Source organism: Trachypithecus francoisi, unplaced genomic scaffold (genome assembly GCF_009764315.1).
Source record: "Trachypithecus francoisi isolate TF-2019V2 unplaced genomic scaffold, Tfra_2.0 Contig00692, whole genome shotgun sequence".
Taxonomy (NCBI): domain Eukaryota; kingdom Metazoa; phylum Chordata; class Mammalia; order Primates; family Cercopithecidae; genus Trachypithecus; species Trachypithecus francoisi.
In genome coordinates, this window is record NW_022680826.1 from 33,524 (window position 1) to 61,130 (window position 27,607).

The window sequence follows — 27,607 nt, forward strand, 5'->3', positions numbered from 1 at the left end:
CAAAATACATTTCTATCGCAGCCATTTTTAGCACAATCATCACTATCTGCCCATCTAAGCAAGCCTCATTTCTACCTTACCCCAAATTGCAAGTCTATTTTTTCTCAAGAGTCAATTCCTCACTGTAACTACTTAATAATCATATTACACAAATATGTTTTTTGTTCGTGTCCTCCTTTATGTATTTATTTATTTATTTGAGATGGAGTCTCACTCTGTCACCCAGGCTGGATGTGGTGGCACGATCTCGGCTCACTGCAACCTGTGCCTCCTGGATTCAAGTGATTCTCCTGCCTTAGCCTCCCAAGTAGCTGGGATGACAGGCATGTGCCACCACACCAAGATAATTTTTGTATTTTTAACAGAGACAGGTTTCACCATATTAGTCAGGCTGGTCTTGAACTCCTAAACTCAGGTGATACAACCACCTCGGCCTCCCAAAGTGCTGGCATTATAGGCATAAGCCACTGCGCCTGGCCCCCTCTCTTACACTATAAGAACAAAATCCTAATTTTGAATGTGGCCAAGTTCCTTTGGGTGGAGCCCTACCAGTCTCTGAACTAATTTACTACTCTGTACCTAATTGATCCAGCTATGGCCACATGGCCACACCGGTCTTCCTTGTTGTTGTCTCGTTGTCCTCCTCCTCCTCCTCCTCCTCCTTCTCCTCCTCCCCCTCCTCCTCCTCCTCCTTCAGGCTTTTTAATTGGTTCAGCTTACATGATTCTAACTGAAAAATTAATGTTGAGCAGATTTTTCACTCTGTGGATGCCTGAACTGTGGCAACAAGACCAGCTACAGAAAAGAGCAGAGGTTTCCCTGAAAATTTAAATAAGGGGGATAAAGATCCTGAAGCATTTCTTCAAAGATCTGTGGCAGTAGCTATAACATGGCTTTATCAGTACAATCCTGAAACAAAGCACAATCAAAGCAATGGCGATCACACAGTGGAAGTGGTCCCGTCAAAGGAAGAGCGGATGAGGAAAGTGCAAAGGTAATGGCAAGAGTTTATTGGGACGCTCAAGGCGTTTTGCTTGTTGACTTTCTGGAGGGCCAAAGAATGACAACATCTGCTTATTCTGAGACTATTTTGAGAAAGCCAAAACTTTAGTAGACAAATGCCTGGGAAAGCTTCTGCAGAGTACTTCACCGTGACAGTGCTCCCGTTCATTTTTGTCATCAAACAGGGCAATTGGTGAGAGTTCTGATAGAAAATCATTAGACATCCACATTGCATCCTAATTTAGATCCTTTGGATGCTTTTTGTTTTGTAATCTTATAACATCTGTAAGGACGCTTATTATTTTTCAGTTAATAATGTAAAAAAGGCATATCAATAGCTGGTATGTTGAACAAAATGTATGGCAATTTCCTTTAAGCTGTTAATTAATGTGTAGAATAGAGAAATGGTTGAAAACTGAGTATTTGATGGTAGAATTGAAACAAAGTTACCAAATGACACTTTTATGTTTGCTTTATTCCACAGATAACAGGAGGTAGAAGGATTACAGATCTCCCATCCCTGTTCTAGATCTTTGGGGAGAACTAAAATTCAAATATTTATTCAACTGACTTTTGAACAATGTCTGCACTGCTTGAATATAAAATTAAATGTGTCTTGCTTACTTGCATGAAGACACTTATTCCATATCTCTCTATCACTTCCTTTCCTCTCCTCTGATTTCAGTTCCTTTAAGGATTTGAACTAGGCCTGAGTTATCCCTGGGTCAAGCAAGACAAAAGGTCTTACAAACCCTTCCCAAGAATATTGTGAACCATCAAGGATGGTAGAGATTAAAATTGCTTATATGTGCTCAAATCGCTATTCTACTTGGCTCTGTGGGAATTGGGGAAGGAGCGCTGGGGGATATAGCATGGAGCCACTGTGATAGGTGAGTGGAAGAAAAGTAAGAGACTGCAAGGCTTTAGACTCCCTCGACACTGGGAGATGCACTGTAGAAAGGGAAACCCTGGAGTATGAAGTCAAGTAAAAAGAAAATCTTTTTCGTTGTTCTAGTCTTTTTTTTTTTTTTTTTTTTTTTTTGACTTTGGCTTGTTCTTTCTATTAGGCTGGAGTACAGAGACACAATCATGGCTCACTTTAGCCTCAATTTCCCAGGTTCAAGCAATCGTCCCAGCTCATCCTCCCAATACACTGGGACTACAGGCACAAACCACAAAGCCAGGATCCTTTTGTAATTTTTTGTAAAGACTGGGACTCACTCTGTTGCCCAAACTGATCTCAAATTCCTGGTGTCAAGGAATCCTCCCATGTCTGCCTTCCAAAGTAGTGGGATTACAGGTGTGAGCCATTGCACCGGGCCTGTAGTCATAGTTTTTACCCCAACCTCATTATCCTGCACTCTGTACATCTCCCATCAGAAGACAGCAGGCATACAGCCTCCCCAGTAATCTAGGATTCAATGTCAGGTATTCCACTTTGTTCTACATCAAAGACTCCAACTACTACATTTCTCCAGCTTTATTTTGCCAATGAATCAACTGAAAACCCCTTGATACTGCCTTGTCCAGGAACCCATTTCTAATTTGTATTCAGATACTCTGGGGCAAGGTGGCAAGATACTGTACTTTTAACAAACTTTTGAAGGTAATTATGATTTTGAGAATTACTGTCTTCAAATTACCTCTCAAATTGGTTTGGCAATGAGGACATAGAACTGTGTTCTTTCCTTGGTGCTTTGCCTTCTGTCCACAAACTAAGACTTCCCATTTAAAGTTTTCACCTGAGTTTTCACCTCACTGTTTGCTGAGTTGTGCCTCCCAACAGCTTCTCAATCTTTGTGATATTGGTTAGGCAATGGTTTTTTTTTTTTTTTGAGACAGAGTCTCGCTCTGTCGCCCAGGCTGGAGTGCGGTGGCGCGATCTCGGCTCACTGCAAGCTCCGCCTCCCGGGTTCACGCCATTCTCCTGCCTCAGCCTCCGGAGTAGCTGGGACTACAGGCGCCCGCCACCTCACCCGGCTAGTTTGTTGTATTTTTTTTTAGTAGAGATGGGGTTTCACCGTGTTAGCCAGGATGGTCTCGATCTCCTGACCTCGTGATCCACCCGTCTCGGCCTCCCAAAGTGCTGGGATTACAGGCTTGAGCCACCGCGCCCAGCCAATTTTTTTGTATTTTTAGTAGAGACGGGGTTTCACCGTATTAGCCAGGATGGTCTCAATCTCCTGACCTCTTCATCTGCCCGCCTCAGCCTCCGAAAGTGCTGGGATTACAGGGGTGAGCCACCTCACCCCACAAGCTCCCTCTTAACTTCATCCTTCTTTGAATTTTTCTGTTGTTCATTTTTCTTAACTCAAGGTGAATACCTGCCTTATTCACCTAGAAAACTTTTTTTATATACGTGTGCTAATAGATATGTATTCTTAGCTTTAGCTGTTTTTTTCATTTTGATTATGAACAGCTTTTTTCATTGTTGAGTTCTAAACATTTATCTTTTACTTAGAAACGTTTATCTTTTTCTTAGTTATAAAGAATAGTTTAGTTTTCAAACTTTTGATTAGTTTAACATTTTATTACTTTATGTTCTGTGTAATATCTATTCCTTGGAATCTGTTCTTTGTTAGCGTGTATATGGTTTAGATGTGTAAATGTTTCGTGTGTATTTGAAATGGTTGTGTACAGATTTCTGTCAATTACAGGTTTCTACATAAAAGTATTGAATTAATTTTTGCCAGTTGTATTCTTAAAATATTCCATATCATTCTTACTACTGCTTGATATATGAGCTTATGAATTGTGTCTTACATCCTCATTATTTGTGGATTCGTAAGTTTGTCTTTGTCATGGTTTGGATTTTGCTTTATCTATTTATGTAATGCATTGCTGGGGACGTTCAAACTCAAAGTTTCACATAGCTAAAAAGTACATAGGAAAGCTTTTGTGGCAGAAATTGTCCAAGGGAATAGTGTGATTCTATCACTAACAAACGATAAGATAATAGATATTAGGAATAAGTAACAGTCGCTGTGTTCATTAGTATGTTGTATATTTCTATCCATTTATTTTCTGTCACTGTGGTTTTCTGCTCTAGGTATGTCTCTTGAAAGTTTTTTGTTTTCTCACTTATTCTCGCTTATTCTCTGTCTTTTGATAGATCAAGCAAATTTATTTAAATTCATGAAAATTTCTGAAAGCATTGAACTTGCTTTTACTGTCTTATTAAAATTTTGGTAGTTAACACTCTCTTTTTTTCTCTTTGTGCTTTGAGATTAAATTGATAAGTTCCTTTTATTCATTTCTCCATCTATTCTAAGTTTCTATTTTTATATTACAAATCATCCCCCGAATTACTGGTTTAAAACAGCAGATTATCATTTTTTTCTTTTGATTCTGTGAATTGCCTGGGCTTATTGGGTAGTCTCTCATTGTGCTATTTCATGTAGTTGCCATCAGATGAGGGATGGGACCTCAGTCATCTGAAGGCTCAAATGAGCTGAACATCTACAATGGTCCATCCCAATGACTGACAGCTGATGCAGGTTTTCAGTGAGATGTTTAATATGAGCTATCCATCAAGACACCTACAACGGGCACTCTCTGTGACTTGGAATTCCAGCAGTATGATGGCTGAGTCCCACAAGTGAATGTCTCTGAAGGCAGGAATGCTGCCAGTATCAGAACACTGGACCTGGAAACATCACATATGCCATATGATCAAGGCAGAGCCTATCTAGATTTGAAGGGAGATGAAACAGACCTCCTTCTTGATAGGAAAAGTGTCCAAAAATTGTGGCCATTACTAAACCATCATTATTATCTATAATTTTCAGAATTACACTTTCTTTTTTCTATTTATTTAAGCTACCTAAACTTGATAAAATGCAAACTTCATCCCACATATTTTTAAATATTCCACTAGCTTTGATAGATTCTACAACTGTTATATTTGACGCTCATCTCTGTAGGGTAATTATATGTAAAACAGTATATGTCTTGGAAAAATACTTAACGAAAATATTGGAAATTATAGAATATAATGAATATAATTGTAGCAGAAGTTTAGACACTTTTGACAAATGGAAGACAAAAATTTTTAAAAGAAATGTCTTGAGTAATACAGTAAATAGACTTACTGTTATAATCATATTTCTCTCAAAGTTTATAGCCTAAAGTAAAAAGCATATGTTTTCTGATATAATTTATTTAAATAAAATAAAATAAATAAAATAAAATGGAATTCTATAGAGTACTTTTATAAATCAGATTATCCTAGCCCTAGAAAATAATTAAAAATGAAAGTCAAATACAAATCAAATAACTTATATCCTTGAAATATTTAAATAATGGAAACATATGAGCAAACAGAAAACTTAAATTTACTGATAATTCTGAAAATAAAATTGTGATTGACTGCGTGTGAAAATTGATGTGACTTGATTTACACAATAGTTAGAAAACATTTTAGAAATTGATGACTTTATAATGCAACCAGGAGTACTGAAAAAAAGTAAGCAGTGAGCTCAAATAATTAAAAAAGGGACAAAATACACTTGGGAGAACAGAAATAAGAATTAATGAAAATTTAAAAGATTAAATAATGAGAAGAAATGATTCATAAATTTTGAACTAACAGTAATAACTTCTTGAAAATCCAATAAAATTGGCAAAATATTGTGAAAATTCTTGAAGAATAAAGGAAACAGATAATCTTCAGAATAATCAGGTAAAGCCTAAACAAGTGTTTTAAAAGGTGAGCGTTTTTCCTACATTCTGAAAAGCAAACATGAAAAACTGAACACAGTTTTTACAAATATACAATATGGAGTGACTTAGATACAAAGAGATCTTCAAATACATTAAACACGTTATAGTAATTAATATCTAAGTAAAATATTATGAAATTTAATAAAGAATATTCACTCCACCCAAAAGTACCTTCATGGAAGATTCCACACTAACAGGTAGTCCTTATTAACGATGATTTATACAAAATGCTGAAAAGGAGAAATACCCCAAGTTATTGAAAAAAGTTTTTTTGATATGACTAATCTAACAACAGTAATAACTATAAATCTCACTTTAAAAAATAAATAATTTAAAACAAATTAAAATGATATATGAGTTAAACGACCAAGCAGACTTGATCTAGGAATGTTAAGGAATGTTCATTATTTGTTTTGGAAAATGAAGTCAGCAGAGGAAAAAAAAATATGATCATCTTAAAAGATGCCAACGTTGTCTTTGACAATATTTAATATATTTTTTAAAAAACATTTCTTGTAAAACAGTTTTTTGATTAGCCTTCTGGCCATGATTAAAATGGTGTACCTCAAAGTAACTGCTAACCTTGCGTGTCTGCAACACACTGAAAAATTATCTAATAAAAAGGCACAAAGAAAAAGCTTGTCAATGTTGTGGATAATTCGAAAGTGAATAATTTGTTGAGAATGATGGTTTTCAGCTGCATCCATAACAAACCTGCACATTGTGCACATGTACCCTAGAACTAAAGTATAATAATAATAATAATATAATAATAATAATAATAATAATAATAAAGAAAATAAAAATATGTATTTTTTAAAAAAGAAAGTGAATAATTTTATTTAATATTAGACAAACAAGCACATAAAAGAAATAAACATATTCAAATGGAAGGAGTAAAATTACCACCACATGCAGATTTGTTTTCTATCCAGAAAATAACACGAGAATCTACTCAGGTTAAAAAGGAAAGGAAGGAAAACCATTGTAATTAAAATAAAATTTAATACAATAGCTGTTTATTAATTCAATTTCTAAAAAATCTTTGTGATTACACAATAATCAGCTAGTAAATATAATAAGAAAATGATCATTCACAAAGGAACCAAGAGGCCTAGTCTTTGAATTTTTAATGCCATTGTGATAGTAAGCATCTGATTATTTTATTCTCATTTATTTCCACTTCCGATTATAAGAACAGCTTCTTTCCCAGTGATGGCTACCCCTAGTGATGTATTCTCTGCACCAGAGGAGTTTGCAGCTCTGGCTGCTGGAAATTCCTGAACTCAGAGAGTGTGCATATAAATTTATAAGCCAGGTCTGGAAAATAGCTGTGATACGCAAGCTTCATGTTTCAGTGGAGTAAGTTTGCTCTTGCCGTTCTCTTCTATGTAATTCATTCAATCGTTTACTCAACTGTTAATTTATTAAATATTTATTAAACTACTCTGTGTCCAGGCTTTCTTTTAGGTCATCAGGCTACAAAAATGGAAAAGACTAACAATTTTGCTGTTCTGATAAATCATACATTCTACTCTAGACACAGAACGTAATGAAACAGCATTTCATTGTATTCAAAATATAGTAACATTGACCTTTGGTCATTATTATCATTTATCTCTCTACTTGAACTTGATTTTAGATGAGTTTTGGCATACAATACTTGGATTAACTTCAAATTCCTTTCTTTCCAGTATCAAATCAGTCCTGGTATGGGTTACATGTATCTGAAGTTCACATTTTTTTCATAAATTTTTCTCACTCATTCTTTTCTTAATGTCATTCGTTTTTGGACTCACCAATCACCCAGAGGTGCGTGATCAAATAAAATATACATTTAAAAACACCTTCACAAAGTAAGATAAATGTTGGAGATTCATACTTTAAAATCTGAATTGTGTACATATTTTGCAATTATAATGAGAAATATTAATGAATTCCCAGGAAAATTCGCAGTTTCCTAATTTTATATATTTTATAAAATGATTATACATTATATATTTTATAAACATCTTATAATATATGTTACAGATATATAATGAACCACTGAATGAAAAGGTAGTAAGGTGGAAAGAGTGAGCAAAATACAGGTTGTTTTTTGATTCTGAGAAATGTCTAACAACTATTTGTAAATTGATTCTTATAATTTGAAGAGTGTTAGGCATAAAAATTATTACTTTTACATTTTAGTAAATACAGTTGACTCTGAAAAACATGAAGGATAGAGGCCCTGACCCCTTGTGAAGTCAAAACTCCATTACTACTTTTGACTTTTAAACCTGACTAGTAACATTCTGTTTACTGGATGCCTTACCAATAACAAAAACAGATTAGCACATATTTTGTGTGTTACCTGTATTGCATACTGTATTCTTGTAGTAAAAAAGCTAGAGAAAATAAATTATTATTAAGAAAATCATTAGGAAGAGAAAATATATTACAATTCATTAAGTATAAGTGGATCATCACAAAGGTCTTCATCCTGGTTGTCTTCAGGTTGAGTACAAGGCTGAAGAGGAGGAGGAAAAGAAGAGGTTGGTCTTGCTGTCTCGGGGTGGCAGAGGCAGAAGAAAATCTGTGTGTAAGTGGACCCATGCAGTGCAAACCCACCTTTTTGAAGGGTCAACTGTGTATGTCCACTATGCGTATTTTTCATACCCATATTAACATTTTCCAAATAAGTAAAAACTGAAGCAGTATTTATATTATTTGTTGCTGGCAAAATTCTTGTATAATTAGGTAATTCTTGTGATTTTTCGTTTGTATAAATATTTTAAACATATACATGCAACTAACATTTCATAACTGTATGTAAGAGCATTTTTATGATAAATATTTGAAAATTATTCAATATCGGACATTGTAGAATAACCCTAAAAGAAAGACAAAATGCTACACAAGAATTTTTAACATTTTTTTTCTAGATTATATGAGATGGTCACCAGAATGGTCTATGAATGTGAGGATTTCCCAGCCTTGACCCACACCTCAGCTGCCACAGCACCGAAACAGAGATACCTTTTGTAGCTTACTGTGTCCCAGAATCAGGATAAATGAGGGGCCTGAAGGATAAACAATTGCAGTATCCTGGTTAAGCATAAGGGCCAGTTTCTTCTGTATCATCTCAGAATGGAAAACCACTACAAGGAAAGACAGAAAGTAAATAGCAAATAATTAGAGGAAAAGCATCACAGATATCATGGCTCTTATATTGGCCTTGACTGTAGGATCTCTGAATTCCATTGCATTGAGCTTCATATGTTTGAGATATTTCCATAGTGAGATTAACAGGAGAAAAACATTTAGGGATAGAGAAAAGAGTAAATATAATCAGTTTTATGAAGTTTACACTGTCACTGCTTTTGGAACTTGAAGTGACATTTCTTTCACATGGATGTACCCGGATATTTAGAAACGTGTTTGCCATGCTAAGATTAGAGGGCAAATTATCGCAAGAACAGAAAACCAAATACTGCATGTTCTCACTCATAGGTGGGAATCGAACAATGAGATAACTTGGACACAGGAAGGGGAATGTCACATACCGGGTCCTATTGTGGGGAAGGGGGAGGGAGGAGGGACTGCATGAGGAGATATACCTAATGTAAATGACGAGTTAATGGGTGTAACATACCAACATGGCACATGTATACATATGTAACAAACCTGCATGTTGTGCACATGTACCCTAGAACTTAAAGTAAAATTAAAAAAAAAAAAAAGATTAAAGGGCAATGAGACAAATAGATTTAACAACATGACCAAAATTACCAATTCAACTCTGTGCTTCAAGTGAAGATATGTGAATTTGAAAAATTGAGTATCTTGAGAAAATAAAAGAGGGTGAGGCTTGTGGCAAACCAGATGCTTAAAAAATAAGCCACATTCCCAGCAATAGCAAGTATAACTTTCTTTCTGCTCATCTGTAAAGATAACTACAGCTCCTCTATAAACCATCTCACTGTCATTACCAAAATCAGACAAATTCTGGAGATAGTTAAAGCAGTGAGGATTCGAAGATCTCTGTCACATCTTGATCCAGTTAATTCCATTCACCAGTGTTATGAATCCATTCCCCAAAATTCCAATTAGGAATTCTGTATTTATTATTATAGTGAGGATACTATGCAAGGCAGTTAGCATGGCTGCAAAGAGAGAGCTCCAATGTCTAACTTCAATGCTGACAATTTCTTCATCTATCACATGTGCATGGCATGCATACTTATTATCAGATGTGCAGTTAATTTCTTCCTTTAAAAAAAACTATAGGCTCAATATGAAAGTAGAAAGCACTAAGGTGTACTAATAAATGGGCACATAGCTTTTTTCCTAAAAAGCTTATTTTGCCTCAGACAGTTATGTGCATTCTAGTCCAGATACTGTATGTTCTTAACATAAAGTGAAATTTCTCATACTTCATGATGAAAGAAAAAACTGAATTCTCATTATTAATAGACAAATAAAGACACTTCTCTGCATCGTTGTGCATGTTTGCTTTATCTAATCTCTTCACAATTTGCTCATGAATTTTAATTGTTATCAATCACATTAAAATTCAATGCATAGAAGTATAACATATAGCAAATATGTAAATTAGTAGATGGAGTATATTGAGCACTAAAATCATCTCCACTGAGGAATGCTGAGGGAAGACTGAAGGGATATTTTCATAGTTTATCCAAAGCTCTTATAATTCAAAGCATTGAAATTTACTGAATGAATCCAGAAAAGCCATAACTCCTGAATGCTGAGTGCTGATAATTTACATTTATTTATCAATTAGTTGTTTGCAAGTTCCCATATACACACACTTTGCAGAACAACCTTATAGGATTATTGTTCAGGAATGACTGCTGTCTTTTTGGCAATAAGAATATAGGGCTCAGGAAATCATATGGATTCAAAACCTTTGATTTTCTAATAATTAATTCTTTCTTCCTTCATTAATATTTATTAAGCTTCTCCTGACATTAAAAATATTAGATATCAAAATATTTTAAAAACATAATTACCCTTGACATTCTCTAATACTTAACTGAAAATATCCAGGAACATTTCAGAACCGTTTATAGGGCTTATGAAAACTGATAGAACTCCATATTAATCCCACACAGCAGCCTCTTTGTGGGTCAGATACAGACAATATTGAGAAAGCAGGGGAACATCTGCAGAACATGAATTGTCCTCATTTTGCACTTCTCCACTACTCAGTAATACCCACTCCCCTAGAGTTACCAAAGGTTGGGTTTTATTCAGCTTCCCCACACCTCTGCTGAGCAACATCTGTTCTATGGCTGTTAAATCTTACTCCAAAGTAAGTATGTACAGGTTTCCTAAACAACACAGTGGAGTTAAATCCCAATATATTCTTATTTCTTCAAGAAAAATTTTAAAGCAATTGGGAGCAGTAAACTATATCAGCAAAGACCTGTAAAGTTGTCTATATTATCCTTGAATTTGTAGGGATCCAGATCGAGGAGTTAAGGAGGCAAAAATGGGAAATTTTAAGAAAAAACTTTCAAGGATAGGAGCCCCAATACACGACCCAGGCAGAGGTAGGATGGACATTACAGGCTTGGCATCTTCCAGGATATTGAGCTGAATTTGAGGAACACACCAATTCCTGCAAGAATGAAAATGGGGTCATGGAGCAGGCTCTGAAACTGAATTTTCATGAGACATTCAATGATGAAACAGAACCTAGGCCCTAGGAAAGCTAGAACTCACTTCAGAGGAGATCTCTGCTGTTGCTCTCCTATCCCCATCCCCCTCCTACACACACACACACATACACATACACACCCCTGCAGCATTCTTCCCTTAAAAACTTACTATTGGGGAAGACAAACCAGTAAGGTGGATAAGACAACAAGAATTCCTACATATTTTATTCCAGCAAACATAAGGCCCAGGCTAAGATAAAAAAATAAGAATAGGAAATAATATTTGATTCTTCTAAAGTTGCAAAGAGGTTTTTCAGAATGCATATTTGTGTGCAGTTTTCCTCCTGAATTGTTTCTAATATGCCACTTGAGGTATACTTGACATGAAATAAGTTGTACAGATATAAAGTGTAAAATTTCATGAGTGTCTCACCACGTGATACTCATCACATGTGAAACCTTCACCATAATCAGGTACCAAACGTATATATTACCCCCAAAAGTTTCCTTTATGTTCCTGTGTTATTCTGCCAACTTACCACTGCTCATTCTTTATCAAACCTCCAGTTACCAGGCAACCATGGATCTGCTTTCTGTCACTATAGATTAATTTCCATATTCTAGAATGGTGTATAAATGGAATCATACATCATTGTGTCTTCTCTGTGCCCACAGATGCCTGTTTCTTCATATTCTCATAAAGACACCTGTCCTATTGTATTAGGGCCTCACTGTATGGCCTAATTTAACCTTAACTACCTACTTAAAAGTCTCACATCCAAATATAGTCACGCTGAGATGTGGGCTTCAACACATGGATTTCGGAGACAAACAAGTCAGTCCATAACACTCTTTCTGAAGCAGATTGGTTAGTCGCATTTTCAGTGAAGAGGTATGCTTAGTAAACAGCCCTCGTCTTTTTTTAAGGGGAGAGGGGAATGTTATTATTTAATTCAAATCCCAGAACAAATTTTTAGCAAAGAATTCAGGATTAAAGTTACATTTCTTAGCCCTCGAAAAAATGAATCAATTATCTTCTGGCATACAATTCTTTGACACAATTTTTCATGTTATTCAAACTGGGATTATTTTCTCCTTTTGGAGATTACCTCTCATTACCTTGCAGCTACTTTCTGAATTCCAATTTGCCTCTAAGGTTGTAATTTTCTCTCTCTCTCTCTCTGTCTGTCTGTCTGTCTCTCTCTCTCTCTCTCTGTGTGTGTGTATGTGTGTGTGTGTGTGTGTGTATGAATACATATATTGTATTTTATTAAATCTAGAATGCATAGACTAGAAGACATATCATTGTTTTGTGTACCACCATTAACAAGTATTATTTTAATTGGTCAGAGGAGAGCGAAAGTATGATCATCTTAATAAACAGCAAAAATAATTGATAGCTTTTAACAGAGATTTTATTATACTACTACACACAGGAATGTAGGAAACAAATATTCTCCCTGAAGATTATTTTTAAAAGAATTTATCTCAAAGCTAGAGTCAGTATTATATTTAGTGTTAAAACATTAGAAAACACTCCATTTGCAAAGACAGCAGTTACGATCACAATTACTTAACACTTTGAATGTTGAAACCATTTCATTATACAACTGATTCCAAAAAAAAGAATTACAAGTAGTGAAATGGAAAAGTAAAATAATCATTATAAACCACTACATGCAGATGATATAATTTTCTATCTGCAAAGACAAGAGAATGAGCAAAGTAAATGTGATCATTTAGTAAGGCAGCCGACTTCTAATTCAACAAACAAAGCAAATTACTTTTTTGCATACATGTTAATCAGGTACTAAATATTATACAAAAACTAAAAATATTTAATATAGGTACTAAAATTCCATATTCTTTTATGTACTTTATCTACCAGATTGAGATGTAAGGCTAAGCAGTCTATTTTTTAGTAACTGTGTCACATACATACATACACATGTATCTCATACATTATAAGTTTCTCATTTAAAAATCTCAAAAAAGTTAATGATTGATACAAAATCTATATTATCTGCTTGTATAAGAACTCTTTATAGTATTCACATTCTTCTCTGTATGGTAATATACATACTTTCATATAGCCTAATTTGTGATATGTTTGGATGGTGTTGATTCCAAACACACCTTTGTAAAATTCACAAAGTTATACACAATGAAAGAATCTTGAGGAAGTATAAATTTATATAACATACAAGAATTTCTTATGAATTATTTTTTTCTAACATATTCAAGATGATTCCCTAAATTCTTTGTGACCTGAGGGCTCCCCATCTTTAAACCTGTACCTCAGCCACCACAGCACTGACAGAGAGGCCTGTCTCAGCCTCTTGTTTCCAAGAATCAGAACACATGAGTAACCTGAAGGATAAGCCATTCCCATCATCTCAGAAAGAATAGTAATTAGGTTTTCCTTCAACCGTTCAGAGATCCAAACTGATATGAAAAAAGTCGGAAAGAAAATGGAATAGAGTAGGAGGAAAGTGATCACAGTTTTCATAACTCCACTGTGGGCCTCGGTGCTGGCGTCTCTGGATCCTTTGACAGTGTGCTGCATCTTCTTGTGATGTTTCCACAGGGAGAAGGTGAGCAGAAGAAAAGTTGCCAGGGACAAAATAAAGGGAATTAAAATGAACACAGTGCTGGTTAATGCAATAACACTGGAAAATCGTGTAAAGTTACACGAAGCAGAACTGCAAGTCATGTTTCCTCTGTATCCATTGATACTGGCATTTATATGAATGTTTATCAGTAAAATATTTAAAAACAAGAGGACCAAAGTCACAAGAAGCAGCACTAAAACCACCTTTTTAACTCTCCACTTTAGGTAGAGAAAAATAGAGTTAGAAAAATTGGCGATCTTGAGAAAATAAAAAGTACCTAGACTTGCAGCTAACCAGACACTAAAATGATTGGTCACTGTCCAGATATTAGTAAGCATTCTTAACATTTTTTCAGTGGCAAATAAAGCTGGGAAAAACACAGATACACACCAGCTTCCAAATATTAACCAAACCAGACTAATTCTAGAGATTGCCAAAGCAATGAGAATCTGATCAACTAAAGAGATCTTTCTTCTCTTGACCCAGTCAATACAGTTCACCAGAACTATGAAACTATTTCCTGCATTTTCAATGATAAATTCCACAACTAAAATGAATGTAAATATGCTCTTTATGACACCATCCATTGCCTGTAAGAGAATGCCCCAATGTCTAATATCACTGCTGAAGACTTCTTAATGCATTCATCTAAAATGCTATGTATATCTTTCTTGAAAATTCAATAATATATTCCCTTTAAAAAGGGAATGTTAAACTAGCAAACATCCAGATTTGCTAATGGCTGGGTTTAAAGCTCTCGTCATAAAAATCTCTGTATTTCCCAAGACAACTCAGCTGAGCTTCATCCAGATGCCGTGTGCCTTACACACAGTAGGCTGAAGTCTTTTGTAGCTGGTGAGAAAGGAAACACTGAATTCTCATTTGCAAACATGCAAATAAAGACATATTTATTTTCATTGGTTTGTGTTTTTTTTTTTTTTGTCTTATCTACATACTTCAGTCTGTCAAATTGAGTTCTGGGGAAGTATCTTTACAAAAATTGGTACATGAAACTTTCTAAGCACTGAGGATTTTTACATCAGAGTTTGGGTGGATAAAAATGGGGAGATGATGGTTAAAGTGTACAGAGCCTCAATTAGACCAAAGGAATAAGTTTTGTTTTGCTTTTTTGAGATCTATTGAACAGCGTTGTGAGTATGGTTAATATTAGTGTATTGTACATTACAAAATTGCTGAAAAGGTAACTTTCAAATGTTTTGTCACCATAAAAAAAAGTTACCTGACATTTGTTATGTTAATATATTATCATTTGAATATGTTAACTAGTTTTATTTAATTATTCCACATAGTATTCATAAATCATAACAACACCTGATACCTCATAAATGTATGCAAGTAAAATATGTCAATTTACTATAAAAATAAAGAAAGAAAAATCAGATGGCTTTTTAAAGTTAAGTCTGTAAAGAGACTTATTCAGAGTTCTCCAAAGCTCCTTCTACAAAGTGGCAGAGTTTTCTAATAATCTTGTTGAAGATATTATTCCTAGAATGTTGGGTACCAAGAATAATACTTTTCTATTATTTTACTTTTTACAAGTACATGAACACCAAACGTGCGCACACATGCGCACGTGTGCGCACACACACACATACATTTATTTGGGATCTATATCTTTTTCTCTCTTCACTTTAATAATTCAGGCTTTTTATTTTCAGCATTTCTTATGCATCTAGTTCATGTTTAGTACTGTGATAGTTTTTTTTTTTTTTTTTTTTTTTTTTTTGAGACGGAGTCTCACTCTGTCACCCAGGCTGGAGTGCAGTGGCCGGATCTCAGCTCACTGCAAGCTCCGCCTGCCGGCTTTACGCCATTCTCCTGCCTCAGCCTCCTGAGTAGCTGGGACTACAGGCGCCCGCCACCTCGCCTGGCTAGTTTTTTTGTATTTTTTAGTAGAGACGGGGTTTCACCGTGTTAGCCTCGATCTCCTGACCTCGTGATCCGCCCGCCTCGGCCTCCCAAAGTGCTGGGATTACAGGCTTGAGCCACCGCGCCCGGCCTGGAGTGCAAGTTTGCTCAGGCTCAGTTCCTCACGGCTTCCCTTGGGTAGGGGAGAAAATTCTCCACCCCTTTGTGCTTCCCACATGAAGCAATGTCCCACCCTGCTTCAGCTAGCCCTCTGTGGGCTGCACCCACTGTCCAACCAATCCCAGTGAGATGGATCGGGTACCTCAATTGGAAATGCAGAAATCACCCCATTCCTACGTTGGTCTTGCAGGGAGCTGCAGACCGGAGCTGTTCCTATTTGGCCATCTTGCCGGCAAGCCAAATTATTTTCCTAATTAATACTTTTAGATAAAATTATAATGCACACTTAAAAATGAGCCAAAACAAAAATGGTAAATACAACAAAGTATCATAAACACTCGTGTAACTGTCATGCCGAGCAAGACATGCCTAGGCAAAGAGCCTAGGCCCACCTCCATGCTACTTTTCAAGCCCCTTAACATTTCTTCAAATCTCCTGGGGTAAGCAATATCTGTAATTTACAATGATCATTTACTTTATTGTCTTTATACCTTACCAACTAGGTGTGCAACCCTAAACTCCTAAACATAGTTTTACCTACTTTAAACCATATGTAAATGTAGTCTTGCATGTTCTTGTTCATGGCTTCTTGGACTAACATTGTTTCTGAAATTTAGTTACATAGTTGCATGTACATGATCCATATCTTTTTATTTCTCTATATTTCCCATTGCATAAATTTACTGTAATGGTTCATCTGTCCTTAGCGGATATCTACCTGGGGGTTTTCATGTTTAAGCAGTTATGGATAATGCTACTATGAGCATTCTTTCACGTATCATTTGATGCAATTTCTTTGGATATGTAGAATCACAGGGATCTTGACTATGACTTTGAAATTCTCTTCACAGATGTAGAAAAGTCCAAAATATAATTTAACTACATTTACTCTTTTTATCTTTACCTCCAGTCTACATATAGCTATTGGGAGGCTGAGGCAGGCAGATCACCTGAGGTCAGGAGTTTGAGACCTGCCTGGCCAATATGGTGAAACTCTGTCTCTACTAAAAATACAAAAAATTGGCCAGACACGGTCGCTCACACCTGTAATCTCAGCACTTTGGGAGGTCAAGACGGGCAGATCACCTGAGGTTAGGAGTTCAAGATTAACCTGAACAACATGGAGAAACCTTGTCTCTACCAAAAATACAAAATTAGACAGGTGTGGTGGTGCATGCCTGTAATCCCAGCTACTCAGAAGGCTGAGGCAGGAGAATCACTTGAACCCAGGAGGCGGAGGTCGTGGTGAGCCAAGATTGCTCCATTTCACTCTAGCCTCAGCAACAAGAGTAAAACTCTGTCAAACAAACAGACAAAACCAAAAAGGAAACATTAGCTGGGCATGGTGGCGGGTGCCTGTAATCCCAGCTACTCAGGAGGGAAACTGAAGCAAGATAATCGCTTGACCCTGGGAGGTGGAGGTTGCAGTGAGCCAAGATCGCGCCTTTGCACTCCAGCCTGGGCAACAAGAGCAAAACTCTGCCAAAAGAAAAAAGAAAAAAAAATACTACCTGAGACTGGGTACTTTACAAACAAAAGAGGTTTAATTGATTCACAGTCTCACATGGCTAGGGAGGTCTCAGGAAACTTAGAATCATGGATGGTGAAAAAAACAGCAGGCACCTTCTTCACAAGGCTGCAGGAAGCAGTGACCAGGGAGAAGTGCCAGACACTTATCAAACAACCAGAACTTGTGAGAACTCACGCACTATAATGAGAACAGAAAGGGGGAAATCTGTATCTGCCCCCATGATCCAATCCCCTCCAACAAGGTCACTCCCTTGATACATGGGGATTACAATTAGATAGAAGATTTGATATAAGGTTGTTTGCAACTCAAAGGATAAATAGCTTGAGGAGAGGAAATCCGCATTGTCTCTGATGTGTTTATTTCACATTGCATGCCTGTATCTAAACATCTGATGTACTCCATGGATATATATAACTACTATGTATGCACAAAATAAAAACTAAAATAAAAATAAATAAAGATGGGTACATTTTATCACTTTTGGAAAAATCTCCAGAAGATTTCTTATGTCCCATTTTCTATCTTCTAATCTTCCAGGATTCCAGAATTACGTTAGATGTTCTGGCTGTAGCTTCAATGTCTTTTACCATCTGGTCTTCTATTTTCCATCTCTTTGTCTCTTTTTACTTTATACTTCTTTCTGTCTACTTATATTCCAGTTCACAAATTCTCTCTTCTGTCATGTCTAACTTGATGTGAACACTGTCTATTGGATTCTCAGTGCTGATTATTCATTTGTTTAGTTTTAATATTTTAGGTGTAGAAATAATCTTTTATTCTCCTTCCATAAATCATCATCTATGGGAATACTGAAAAAACTACTCTTACCACCAAGTTCTTAAAGAAAGGGTTTTGGGTTTCTATTGGTGGTGGTTGTTTTCTAGTATGCTTGACATTAACACTGTAAAATTTTTCTAATTTTCCCAACACTTTGGTCACAGAATAGAATAAAAGTATGGCCTAGGCATTCTCCTGCAAGTTGGAAAAAGCTGGAGCTTGATTTCATGTGAGAAGCGTTTTTGGATAGCCCCTTGTCTGTTGATGGGCCCTCACCACAAACTCTCCTCACAAGAAAATTCGATGAGGAGCACTGGATCTCAACATGTCATCCCAATAAATAAAATGTAGTGCCTCGAGCACAGCTTCACTGCTCTAACCCATGAATTAATTTTTATTATGTTTATATTGCAGAAATAGGGCTCTGTGCCTTTCATCTTTGTCATTACTCAAATGAGATATTGAAGATGTGAGGGCTAATTTACATTTGATTTGTTTAGTCCTAAACTTCTCTGTTTAAAAATGTGAGATTGATCATGAAATGGCTTAGTCATCTCTCTTACTACGGAATTATATTTGCACTAAACACTAAATCTTACAGTGTTTAGTGTTCCTTGGATTAGTTTAAGGTCATCCATAAACAATTATTTTCTTAATGTATTTTAAACTAGACTACACTTAATTTCTAAATATAGATGTATTCAGCTTGACTTGAATTTTACTGTATACTGATGTAACTTACCCATAATGATAATATTTTAAAAACTACTTCAACATTATCAAAATTATGAATGTAAATATTTCAAAAATAAATTATTTAGTAGAATAAATATAGATAGAGATGAAGATAATAATGGGCTACAAGGGAGAATGCTATCTGATAAAGGTGACTTCAGTCCATTATTCTATGTGCTAGAAGTCAGGGTGATGGGAGAACACTATTCCTCATGGCTTTATAATTCTCATATTATTCTCAGCCTCAGGGCTCAAACTGGAAGAATATCTTCACATAGTAATTCATCAAGAATAACTTAAAACCAACTCAAGTTCCAATGATGTACTTGCTACATTTTTCCTTTTACTAAATTCTAAAAATCAAGCCAAACATGACCTCCAACAAATAGTACTCTCTGTTTGGTTTCTTTCTTTCTTTTTTAATTTTCATTTGAACATGTACAAAGACTCTGCATTTATACAGTACATAAACTTTATTACATATATCAATAGCATCATTAGCAAGCCAAATTCTTTCAAATACTTATTTACATTCTCAGCTACTATGACTAAATCTGGATTATTTTATTATAGCAGCCAAAGTAGCATGACAAATAAAAAAAAAAAAACCCCAAAGATTGCACTAAACAAGTTTTATACCTTAAGGCATTTACTTTTCCCTGCTTTTTCTCTAATAGAGAGCCAAGAAATGTACAGCGGAAAAATATTTTGTCAAACACACGTGTGCACCTATTGATCACAAATTGTGATATTTGAATGGTAACAATATGAGTACAATTATTTTACTTAGGGATAAATTTAGGGATAATTATTTTATATATTTCATATCTATGGTCATATAGTTTGTTGGAAATTTACTAATTTCTGCCACTTCAAAATGTGCATTGTAAATAATTAAATTGGAAATAAGAACAAAAGGTGCCTAGCAACATATAGATATACAAAATTTGATTTGAGGTTTGGGGGTACATGCGACGCTTTGTTACATAGATAAACATGTGTCATGGGAGTTTGTTGTACATGTTATTACAGGTATTAAGCTCCGTACCCAATAGTTATCTTTTCTGCTACTTTCCCTCTTCCCACCCTCCTCCATCAAGTAGACCAGAGTATCTGTTATTTCCTTCTTTGTGTTCATAAGCTCTTATCATTTAGCTCCCAGTTATAAGTGAGAGCATGTGTTATTTGATTTTCTGTTTCTGCATTCATTTGATAAGGATGATAGCCTCCAGCTGCATCCATGCTCCCACAAAAGACACAATCTCATTCTTTCTTATGGGGTGCATAACATTCAATGGTGTATACATACCACTTTTTTTTTAATCCAGTCTGTCATTGATGGGCATGTAGGTTGATTCCATGTCTTTGCTATTGTGAACAATGCTGCAATGAACGTTCGAATGCCTGCAGCTTTATGGTAGAACGCTTCATGTTTCTCTGGGTATATATCCAGTAATAGGATTGCTAGGTCGAATAGTAGTTCTGCTTTGAGCTCTTTCAGAAATCGCCATACTGCTTTCCAAAATGGTTGAACTAATTTACACCCCCATCAACAGTGTATAAGGGTTTTCTTTTCTTCACAACTTCACCAGTATGTTATTTTAAAACTTTTTTTCCCAAATGTTACTGGGGATCGCGTGGTGCTTGGTTATATGAGTAAGTTCTTTAGTGCTGATTTGTGAGATTTTGATGCACTCATCACCCTAACAGTATACACTGCACCCTATTTGTAGTCTTTCATCCTTGTCCCCCATCCCACACTTCCCCTCAAGTCGCCAAAGTCCATCGTATCATTCTTATGCCTTTACTTTTTTTTTTTTTTTTTTTTTGAGGTGGAGTCTCGCTCTGTCGCCCGGACTGGAGTGCAGTGGCCAGATCTCAGCTCACTGCAAGCTCCGCCTCCCGGGTTTTCGCCATTCTCCTGCCTCAGCCTCCGGAGTAGCTGGGACTACAGGCGCCCGCCACCTCGCCCGGCTAGTTTTTGTATTTTTAGTAGAGACGGGGTTTCACCGTGTTAGCCAGGATGGTCTTGATCTCCTGACCTCGTGATCCGCCCGTCTCGGCCTCCCAAAGCGCTGGGATTACAGGCTTGAGCCACCGCGCCCGGCCTCTTATGCCTTTACATTCTCGTATCTTAGCTCCCACATATCAGTGAGAATATACAATGTTTGATTTTCCATTCCTGGGTTGCTTCACTTAGAATAATAGTCTCCAATCTCATCCAGGTCAGTGCAAATGCTGTTAATTCATTTCGCTGAGTAGTATTCCATTACATATATACATATATATAGGATTACATATTTGGTATCCATCTATATCTATATCTACCTATATCTATATCTATATCGGTTTCTTTATCCACTCGTTGACTGATGGGCATTTGGGCTGGTTCTAGGATTTTGCATTCCGAATTATGCTGCTATAAACATGCATGTGCAAGTATCTTTCTTGTATAATGACTTCTTTTCCCCTGGGTAGATATCCAGTCTTGGGAATCCTGCTTGCCACTCTGTGCCATTTAACTGTGTCATTTAGCCCATTTACATTCAAGATTAATATTGATAGGTGTGGATTTGATCCTGTCATGTGCTGTTAGCTTGTTATTGTGTTTACTTGTTTGTGTGGTTGCTTTAAAGTGACACTGGTCTCTTTGTTTAAGGGTTTTTTTTAATTAGCTGGTAGTGGTCTTTCTTTTCTATACTAAGTGCCCCTTTCAAGATCTCTTGTAAGGCAGATCTGGTGATAATAAAGTCCCTCAACATTTGCTTATCTGAAAAAAATCTTCATTTTCCTCAACTTAAAAAGCTTAATTTGGTTGGATATGAAATTCTTGGTTGAAGATTTTTTTCTTTAAGAGTGTTGAATGTAGGCCTCCAATCTCTTCTGATTTGTAAGAATTCAGCTGACAGATCTGCTGTTAGCCTGATGGAAATCCCTTTGTAGGTGACCTGCCCTTTCTCTCTGGCTGCCTTTAACATTCTTTCTTTTATTTCCATCTTGGAAAATCTGATGATTATGTATCTTGGAGATGATCTTGTGTAGAATCTTGCATGAGTTCTCTGTATTTCCTGAATGTCTGTTGGCCTCTCTAGCAAGGTTGGGAAAGAGTTCGTGAATGATATTCTGAAATATACTTTCCAAGTTGTTGGCTTTCTGGCTCTCCCTTTCAGGGATTCCAATGATTTATAGATTTAACCTCTTTTCATAATCCCATACTTCTCAGAGGTTTTGTTCATTCCTTTTTATTATTTTTTCTTTATTTTTGTCTGACTGTCTTATTTCACAGAACCAGTCTTCAAGTTCTGAAATTCTTTCCTCAGATTGGTATATTCTGCTGATAATCCTTGTGATTGCACTGAGTAATTCTTGTATTGTATTATTCAGCTCTATCAGACCCATTACATTCTTTTTTTTTTTTTTTTTTTTTTTTTTGAGACAGAGTCTTGCTCTGTCACCCAGGCTGGAGTGCAGTGGCCAGATCTCAGCTCACTGCATGCGCTGCCTCCCGGGTTTACGCCCTTCTCCTGCCTCAGCCTCCCAAGTAGCTGGGACTACAGGAGCCTGCCACCTCGCCCGGCTAGTTTTTTGTATTTTTTAGTAGAGACGGGGTTTCACCATGTTAGCCAGGATAGTCTCGATCTCCTGACCTCGTGATCCGCCCATCTCGGCCTCCCAAAGTGCTGGGATTACAGGCTTGAGCCACCGCGCCCGGCCTACATTCTTTTTTACACTGGCTATTTTATCCTTCAGCTCCTGTATCACATTTTTGTGATGCTTATTTGCCTTGGATTGGGTTTTGTCTTCCTCCTGAATCTCGATCATCTTCATTTCTGTCATATTCTGAATTCTATTTCTGTCATTCCAGCCAGTTCAGCCTTGTTAAGAACTCTTGTTGGAGAAATGGTATAGTCTTTTGGAGGAAATATTGATATTCTGGCCATTGAGTTACCAGAATGACTGCATTGGTTCTTTCTCTTCTCTGTATGTGGGTGTTTCTTTAACTGCAGCGTATAATGAGTACAGTAAATAGACCTCCTTTCTGGATGTTTTTGCCAGGGAGAGGCATTGTGTAGGGTGTCTATCTGACGCTGACTCTGTGTCTCTGGCTTCAGAGGGTGTTATGTTAGTGAGGCATTTTTGGTGTTGAAGCTTTGGGGTGTAATCCAGCAGGTGACACTTCAGCTTATTGGTCAGTTGATAGACTTTTGCTCAATTATGTGGTCCCCCTATGTTTCTTCACAGTTGCAGCCATGTTCCCTCTCAGTGTTCTGAAGATGTAGGTTCCTTGTGCCCTTCAGTCCTGGCTACAGTTCAAAACTTAGCATTCCTGAGCAGCCAACTGCAGTTCTGGTGCAATCTCAGTGTTTATGTTCCTTTCCCAGCTTAGAGGCAGCACTGGAAGAGACCTTAGTAGTGGCTGTGGCCAAGAGTCAACCCTTGGGGGCTCCATCCCAGAGAGATGCAGGTCAGCAATCAATCACTCAGTGCAGTCAGTCCAAGATGGAGGGTTTGTGCTGTGGGCCCGAGTCAGGGGTTCCCTGTCTGATGACCAGCATTGGGAGGTGTGGGAGTTGTGGGACCCATGGGAGTCTAACTGGGCTTCTCTCATTGGGTTGATTACATCTTGTTGGAGGTATGAATAAGGTACTTAAGACCTTTGCTCCTTCATTAGTCCAAGAGTGGCAAGGGCAGTTCCACTGCGGAGGCAGTGGCAGAGAGGCTTTCACTTGCTCCTGGAGGCTCTGTCCAAGATTAGCACTAAGAATTTAAATTTACACCTCTAGCATATATTTTCTTTTTAAAATTAATTTAAAGAAAAGCTTATAATTTTAGCTTGTATTTCTTACTGCTGTAATGCACTATTCTTCTTTGTTAAGCAAAACCGCAATAATTATAATACCATTGCATCTAGGCACATATGTAGTTTTGGCTTAATTTTTTATTTATTCTTTTATTTTATTTTCTGATTTTTAAATATTTTTACTATTGTGGAACATAACATAGTTATGGAAAGTAACAAAACCTAAATGCACAGTTAGAGAAAACAATTATAAATATATCTCCCATGTTTACCACACCTTGGCCAAAAAATAAAATTTGCCAAAACTCCAGACACTCCCCATATATACCTTCTTGTTGATATCGTTTCCCTTTAGTTTTCTTCCTTCCAAGTATTCCAATTGTTATGATAATCACTCATACATTTCATTTTAGAGTTTTACCACAAATGTAATAAATTACAATGTATTAAAAATATATTTTTGAAAACTTCATATAAATTGACTTAAATTGAATGTTTTTTCGATATTAATAATTCCTCTCACATCTGTGAATATTACCTATTTAGCTCAAATTTGTTCATTTTCTTTGCTGTGTAAATTCTTTGTAAACATGTCACTCTGGTTTGCTTTTTGATTGCCCTACAGTACTCGACTGTTTAAGTATGCCATAATTTATTTATCATTTTATCACTGATGGTCATTTGGGAGACTTTTCAACTTTAGCTACTAAAACACAGTGATATGCACTTTTTTCATATGTATTTGAGTAGGAGTACAAATATTGGTTCTTATGAGGTGATCCTCCATCATAATCAGATAATGTCATGCTCAGCCAAAGGAATTCTTTCAATTGATAATCCTAGGAGAAGTGTCTGAAAATTTTCAGAGCTTCGTGTCCTTTTCAAAATTAAAAACAAAAACCAGAATAATTTTTGAACTTTTATATTTATATAAAATATTATTGAACAACATTTTACAATACTTTTTTATTCACATTTGAAATGCAACTTTAGTTTAAAAATTACATATTACTCTTTTTTCATTCTATGACTCTGATTTCACATACTTTTTTTTTTTTTTTTTGAGACGGAGTCTTGCTGTGTCGCCCAGGCTGGAGTGCAGTGGCGCGATCTCGGCTCACTGCAAGCTCCACCTCCCGGGTTCACGCCATTCTCCCGCCTCAGCCTCCGAGTAGCTGGGACTACAGGCGCCCGCCACCACGCCGGCTAGTTTTTTGTATTTTTAATAGAGACGGGATTTCACCATGTTAGCCAGGATGGTCTTGATCTCCTGACCTCGTGATCCACCCGCCTTGGCCTCCCAAAGTGCTGGGATTACAGGCTTGAGCCACCACGCCCGACCCACATACATTTCTTAAGAATAAATTATATATACTTATTCCTATTACATTATTAACTTTTCTAATCTTTTTTCTTGAAGTTTCAAATTCTCTTTTGTTATCAGCAAGTAGAGTTATACCAGAGATATTTTCTTCAATCAAACATTGTGTCAAATGACTTTGTGAAAATATGATTAGTTATCAGCATATCATAAGGGAAAATTAGATTGTTTAGATTGTTTAACAACCGTTGAAAGAACTCATGAAAAAAGTGTTGAAATATTAAAATGATTGTACATTTAATATGGGCATCATAGGAAAATACAAATTCTATCATTACTAGTATGGAAAAAAATGATTGGTAGTTAACTTCCCATGTCTGGGCAAACACACATTAAAAAAGGGCAAGCCTAGGCCGGGCGCGGTGGCTCAAGCCTGTAATCCCAGCACTTTGGGAGGCCGAGACGGGTGGATCACGAGGTCAGGAGATCAAGACCATCCTGCTTAACAGGTTGAAACCCCGTCTCTACTAAAAAAAAAAACAAAAAACAAAAAAACTAGCCGGCCGAGGTTAGGCTAGCCGCCTGTAGTTAGGACTACAGGAGGGCGCCTGTAGTCCCAGCTACTCGGGAGGCTGAGGCAGGAGAATGGCGTAAACCTGGGAGGCGGAGCTTGCAGTGAGCCGAGATCCGGCCACTGCACTCCAGCCTGGGCGACAGAGCGAGACTCCGCCTCAAAAAAAAAAAAAGGGGGGGGCCTAATATCAATGGTGATGATTCCTTTTAAGGTCTTGATCTTAAACTCTATGCAATCCTGATTTCCGAATGTGCAGTAAAATTCTTGGTTCTTCTAAATTAAATTCTGGGACCAGTGCCAAACAAGAAAGCACTGGGGCATACTAATGGATGAGTTCAATGCTGTCTTTATGGAAAACATGTAATTTTCAAAACAGCTCAAATTAACTACTATTTAAACAATGTCTCGTCTTGCAATAGGCTGACATTTTTTCATAATAATTTTGAAGTAAAAGCTGATTTTTCATTTGCCAGCATGCAAATGAAGACATATTCTCTTTCATTGTTTTGCAATATTTTCTTTGTGTAGCCATAATTTGTGTTCAGCAACATAACTTGCTATGGAAATTTTTAAACCCAATACATAGATCATATACTGGATGTCTAAATTTCTGAAGGCAGCTTGATCATAACTTGTATCATGACTGCTGTTAATTTATTTTTCTCAGTACCAGATACATGTAAACAGAATCTAAATTTTTCCTATCAAAAGCATTCAAGATTTTCTTGGGAAGACATATACACCCATACACATATATACACACCCAGGTCAGTATTGTGTCTCTTTCTTCATCCCTATTACAGATATGACTTTTTTCTCAGTTGTTCACATACTTGTATAAAATCTAATATTCCTCAGTACTGATTATGGTAGACATATACAAAATGTATTTCGAATATATTTGTCATCCTTGAATTTTATTTTGTGCACAGTTTTCTAACAATAATTGTTTGCTTTAAACTGAACATAAAATTAGAATTCATTATGAAATAAAAAACTACCCCAAAGATAAAACCTCATTATTGATTTACAATAGAATGCTCATACCATCCAAAAAACTAGAAGTTAAAATAATCGTGTTTAAGCACACTATGGTACCTATGTATGGTACAAATAACAGTGGAAAAGAGAAATGATTTTGTGAAATAAGCTGCAAGTTCTTAACAATTAAAAATAGAGATTATAAATTTTTCAAATGAAATATGATAATATGAAATGTATATGTGAAATACACATGGCTTCATGATTCTGAAAAATTTCTTATATTTTCTATAATTTGGCAGTTTGTAAAAAATGATTAAGATTATGTTATTGTCTAGTTCTAGATCCTTGAGGAATTGCCATACTGTTTTCCATAATGGTTGAACTAGTTTACAATCCCACCAACAGTGTAAAAGTGTTCCTATTTCTCCACATCCTCTCCAGCACCTGTTGTTTCCTGACTTTTTAATGATTGCCATTCTAACTGGTGTGAGATGGTATCTCATTGTGGTTTTGATTTGCATTTCTCTGATGGAGAGTGATGATGAACATTTTCTCATGTGTCTGTTGGCTGTATGAATGTCTTCTTTTGAGAAGTGTCTGTTCATATCCTTTGCCCACTTTTTGATGGGGTTGTTGTTTTCTTGTAAATTTGTTTGAGTTCTTTGTAGATTCTGGATATTAGCCCTTTGTCAGATGAGTAGATTGCAAAAATTTTCTCCCATTCTGTAGGTTGCTTGTTCACTCTGATGGTAGTTTCTTTTGCTGTGCAGAAGCTCCTTAGTTTAATTAGATCCCATTTGTCAATTCTGGCTTTTGCTGCCGTTGCTTTTGGTACC

At 36.3% G+C, this 27,607-nt stretch overlaps 1 protein-coding gene and 1 long non-coding RNA gene across 2 annotated transcripts; both read right to left on the minus strand.

Moving 5' to 3' along the window:
- Positions 1–8,116: 8,116 nt before the first annotated feature.
- On the minus strand, positions 8,117–11,942 carry LOC117087856. The gene is made up of 3 exons (XR_004438933.1): positions 11,821–11,942; positions 8,743–8,864; positions 8,117–8,233 (listed from the first exon to the last, which is right to left on the minus strand). It is a non-coding gene; the product is annotated as an uncharacterized LOC117087856 (long non-coding RNA).
- A 1,610-nt stretch (positions 11,943–13,552) lies between these two features.
- On the minus strand, positions 13,553–14,586 carry LOC117087857 (taste receptor type 2 member 14). The gene has a single exon (XM_033218574.1). It carries the CDS (start codon positions 14,584–14,586, stop codon positions 13,627–13,629), a length of 960 nt encoding a protein of 319 aa, XP_033074465.1. The 3' UTR covers positions 13,553–13,626.
- Positions 14,587–27,607: the final 13,021 nt, after the last annotated feature.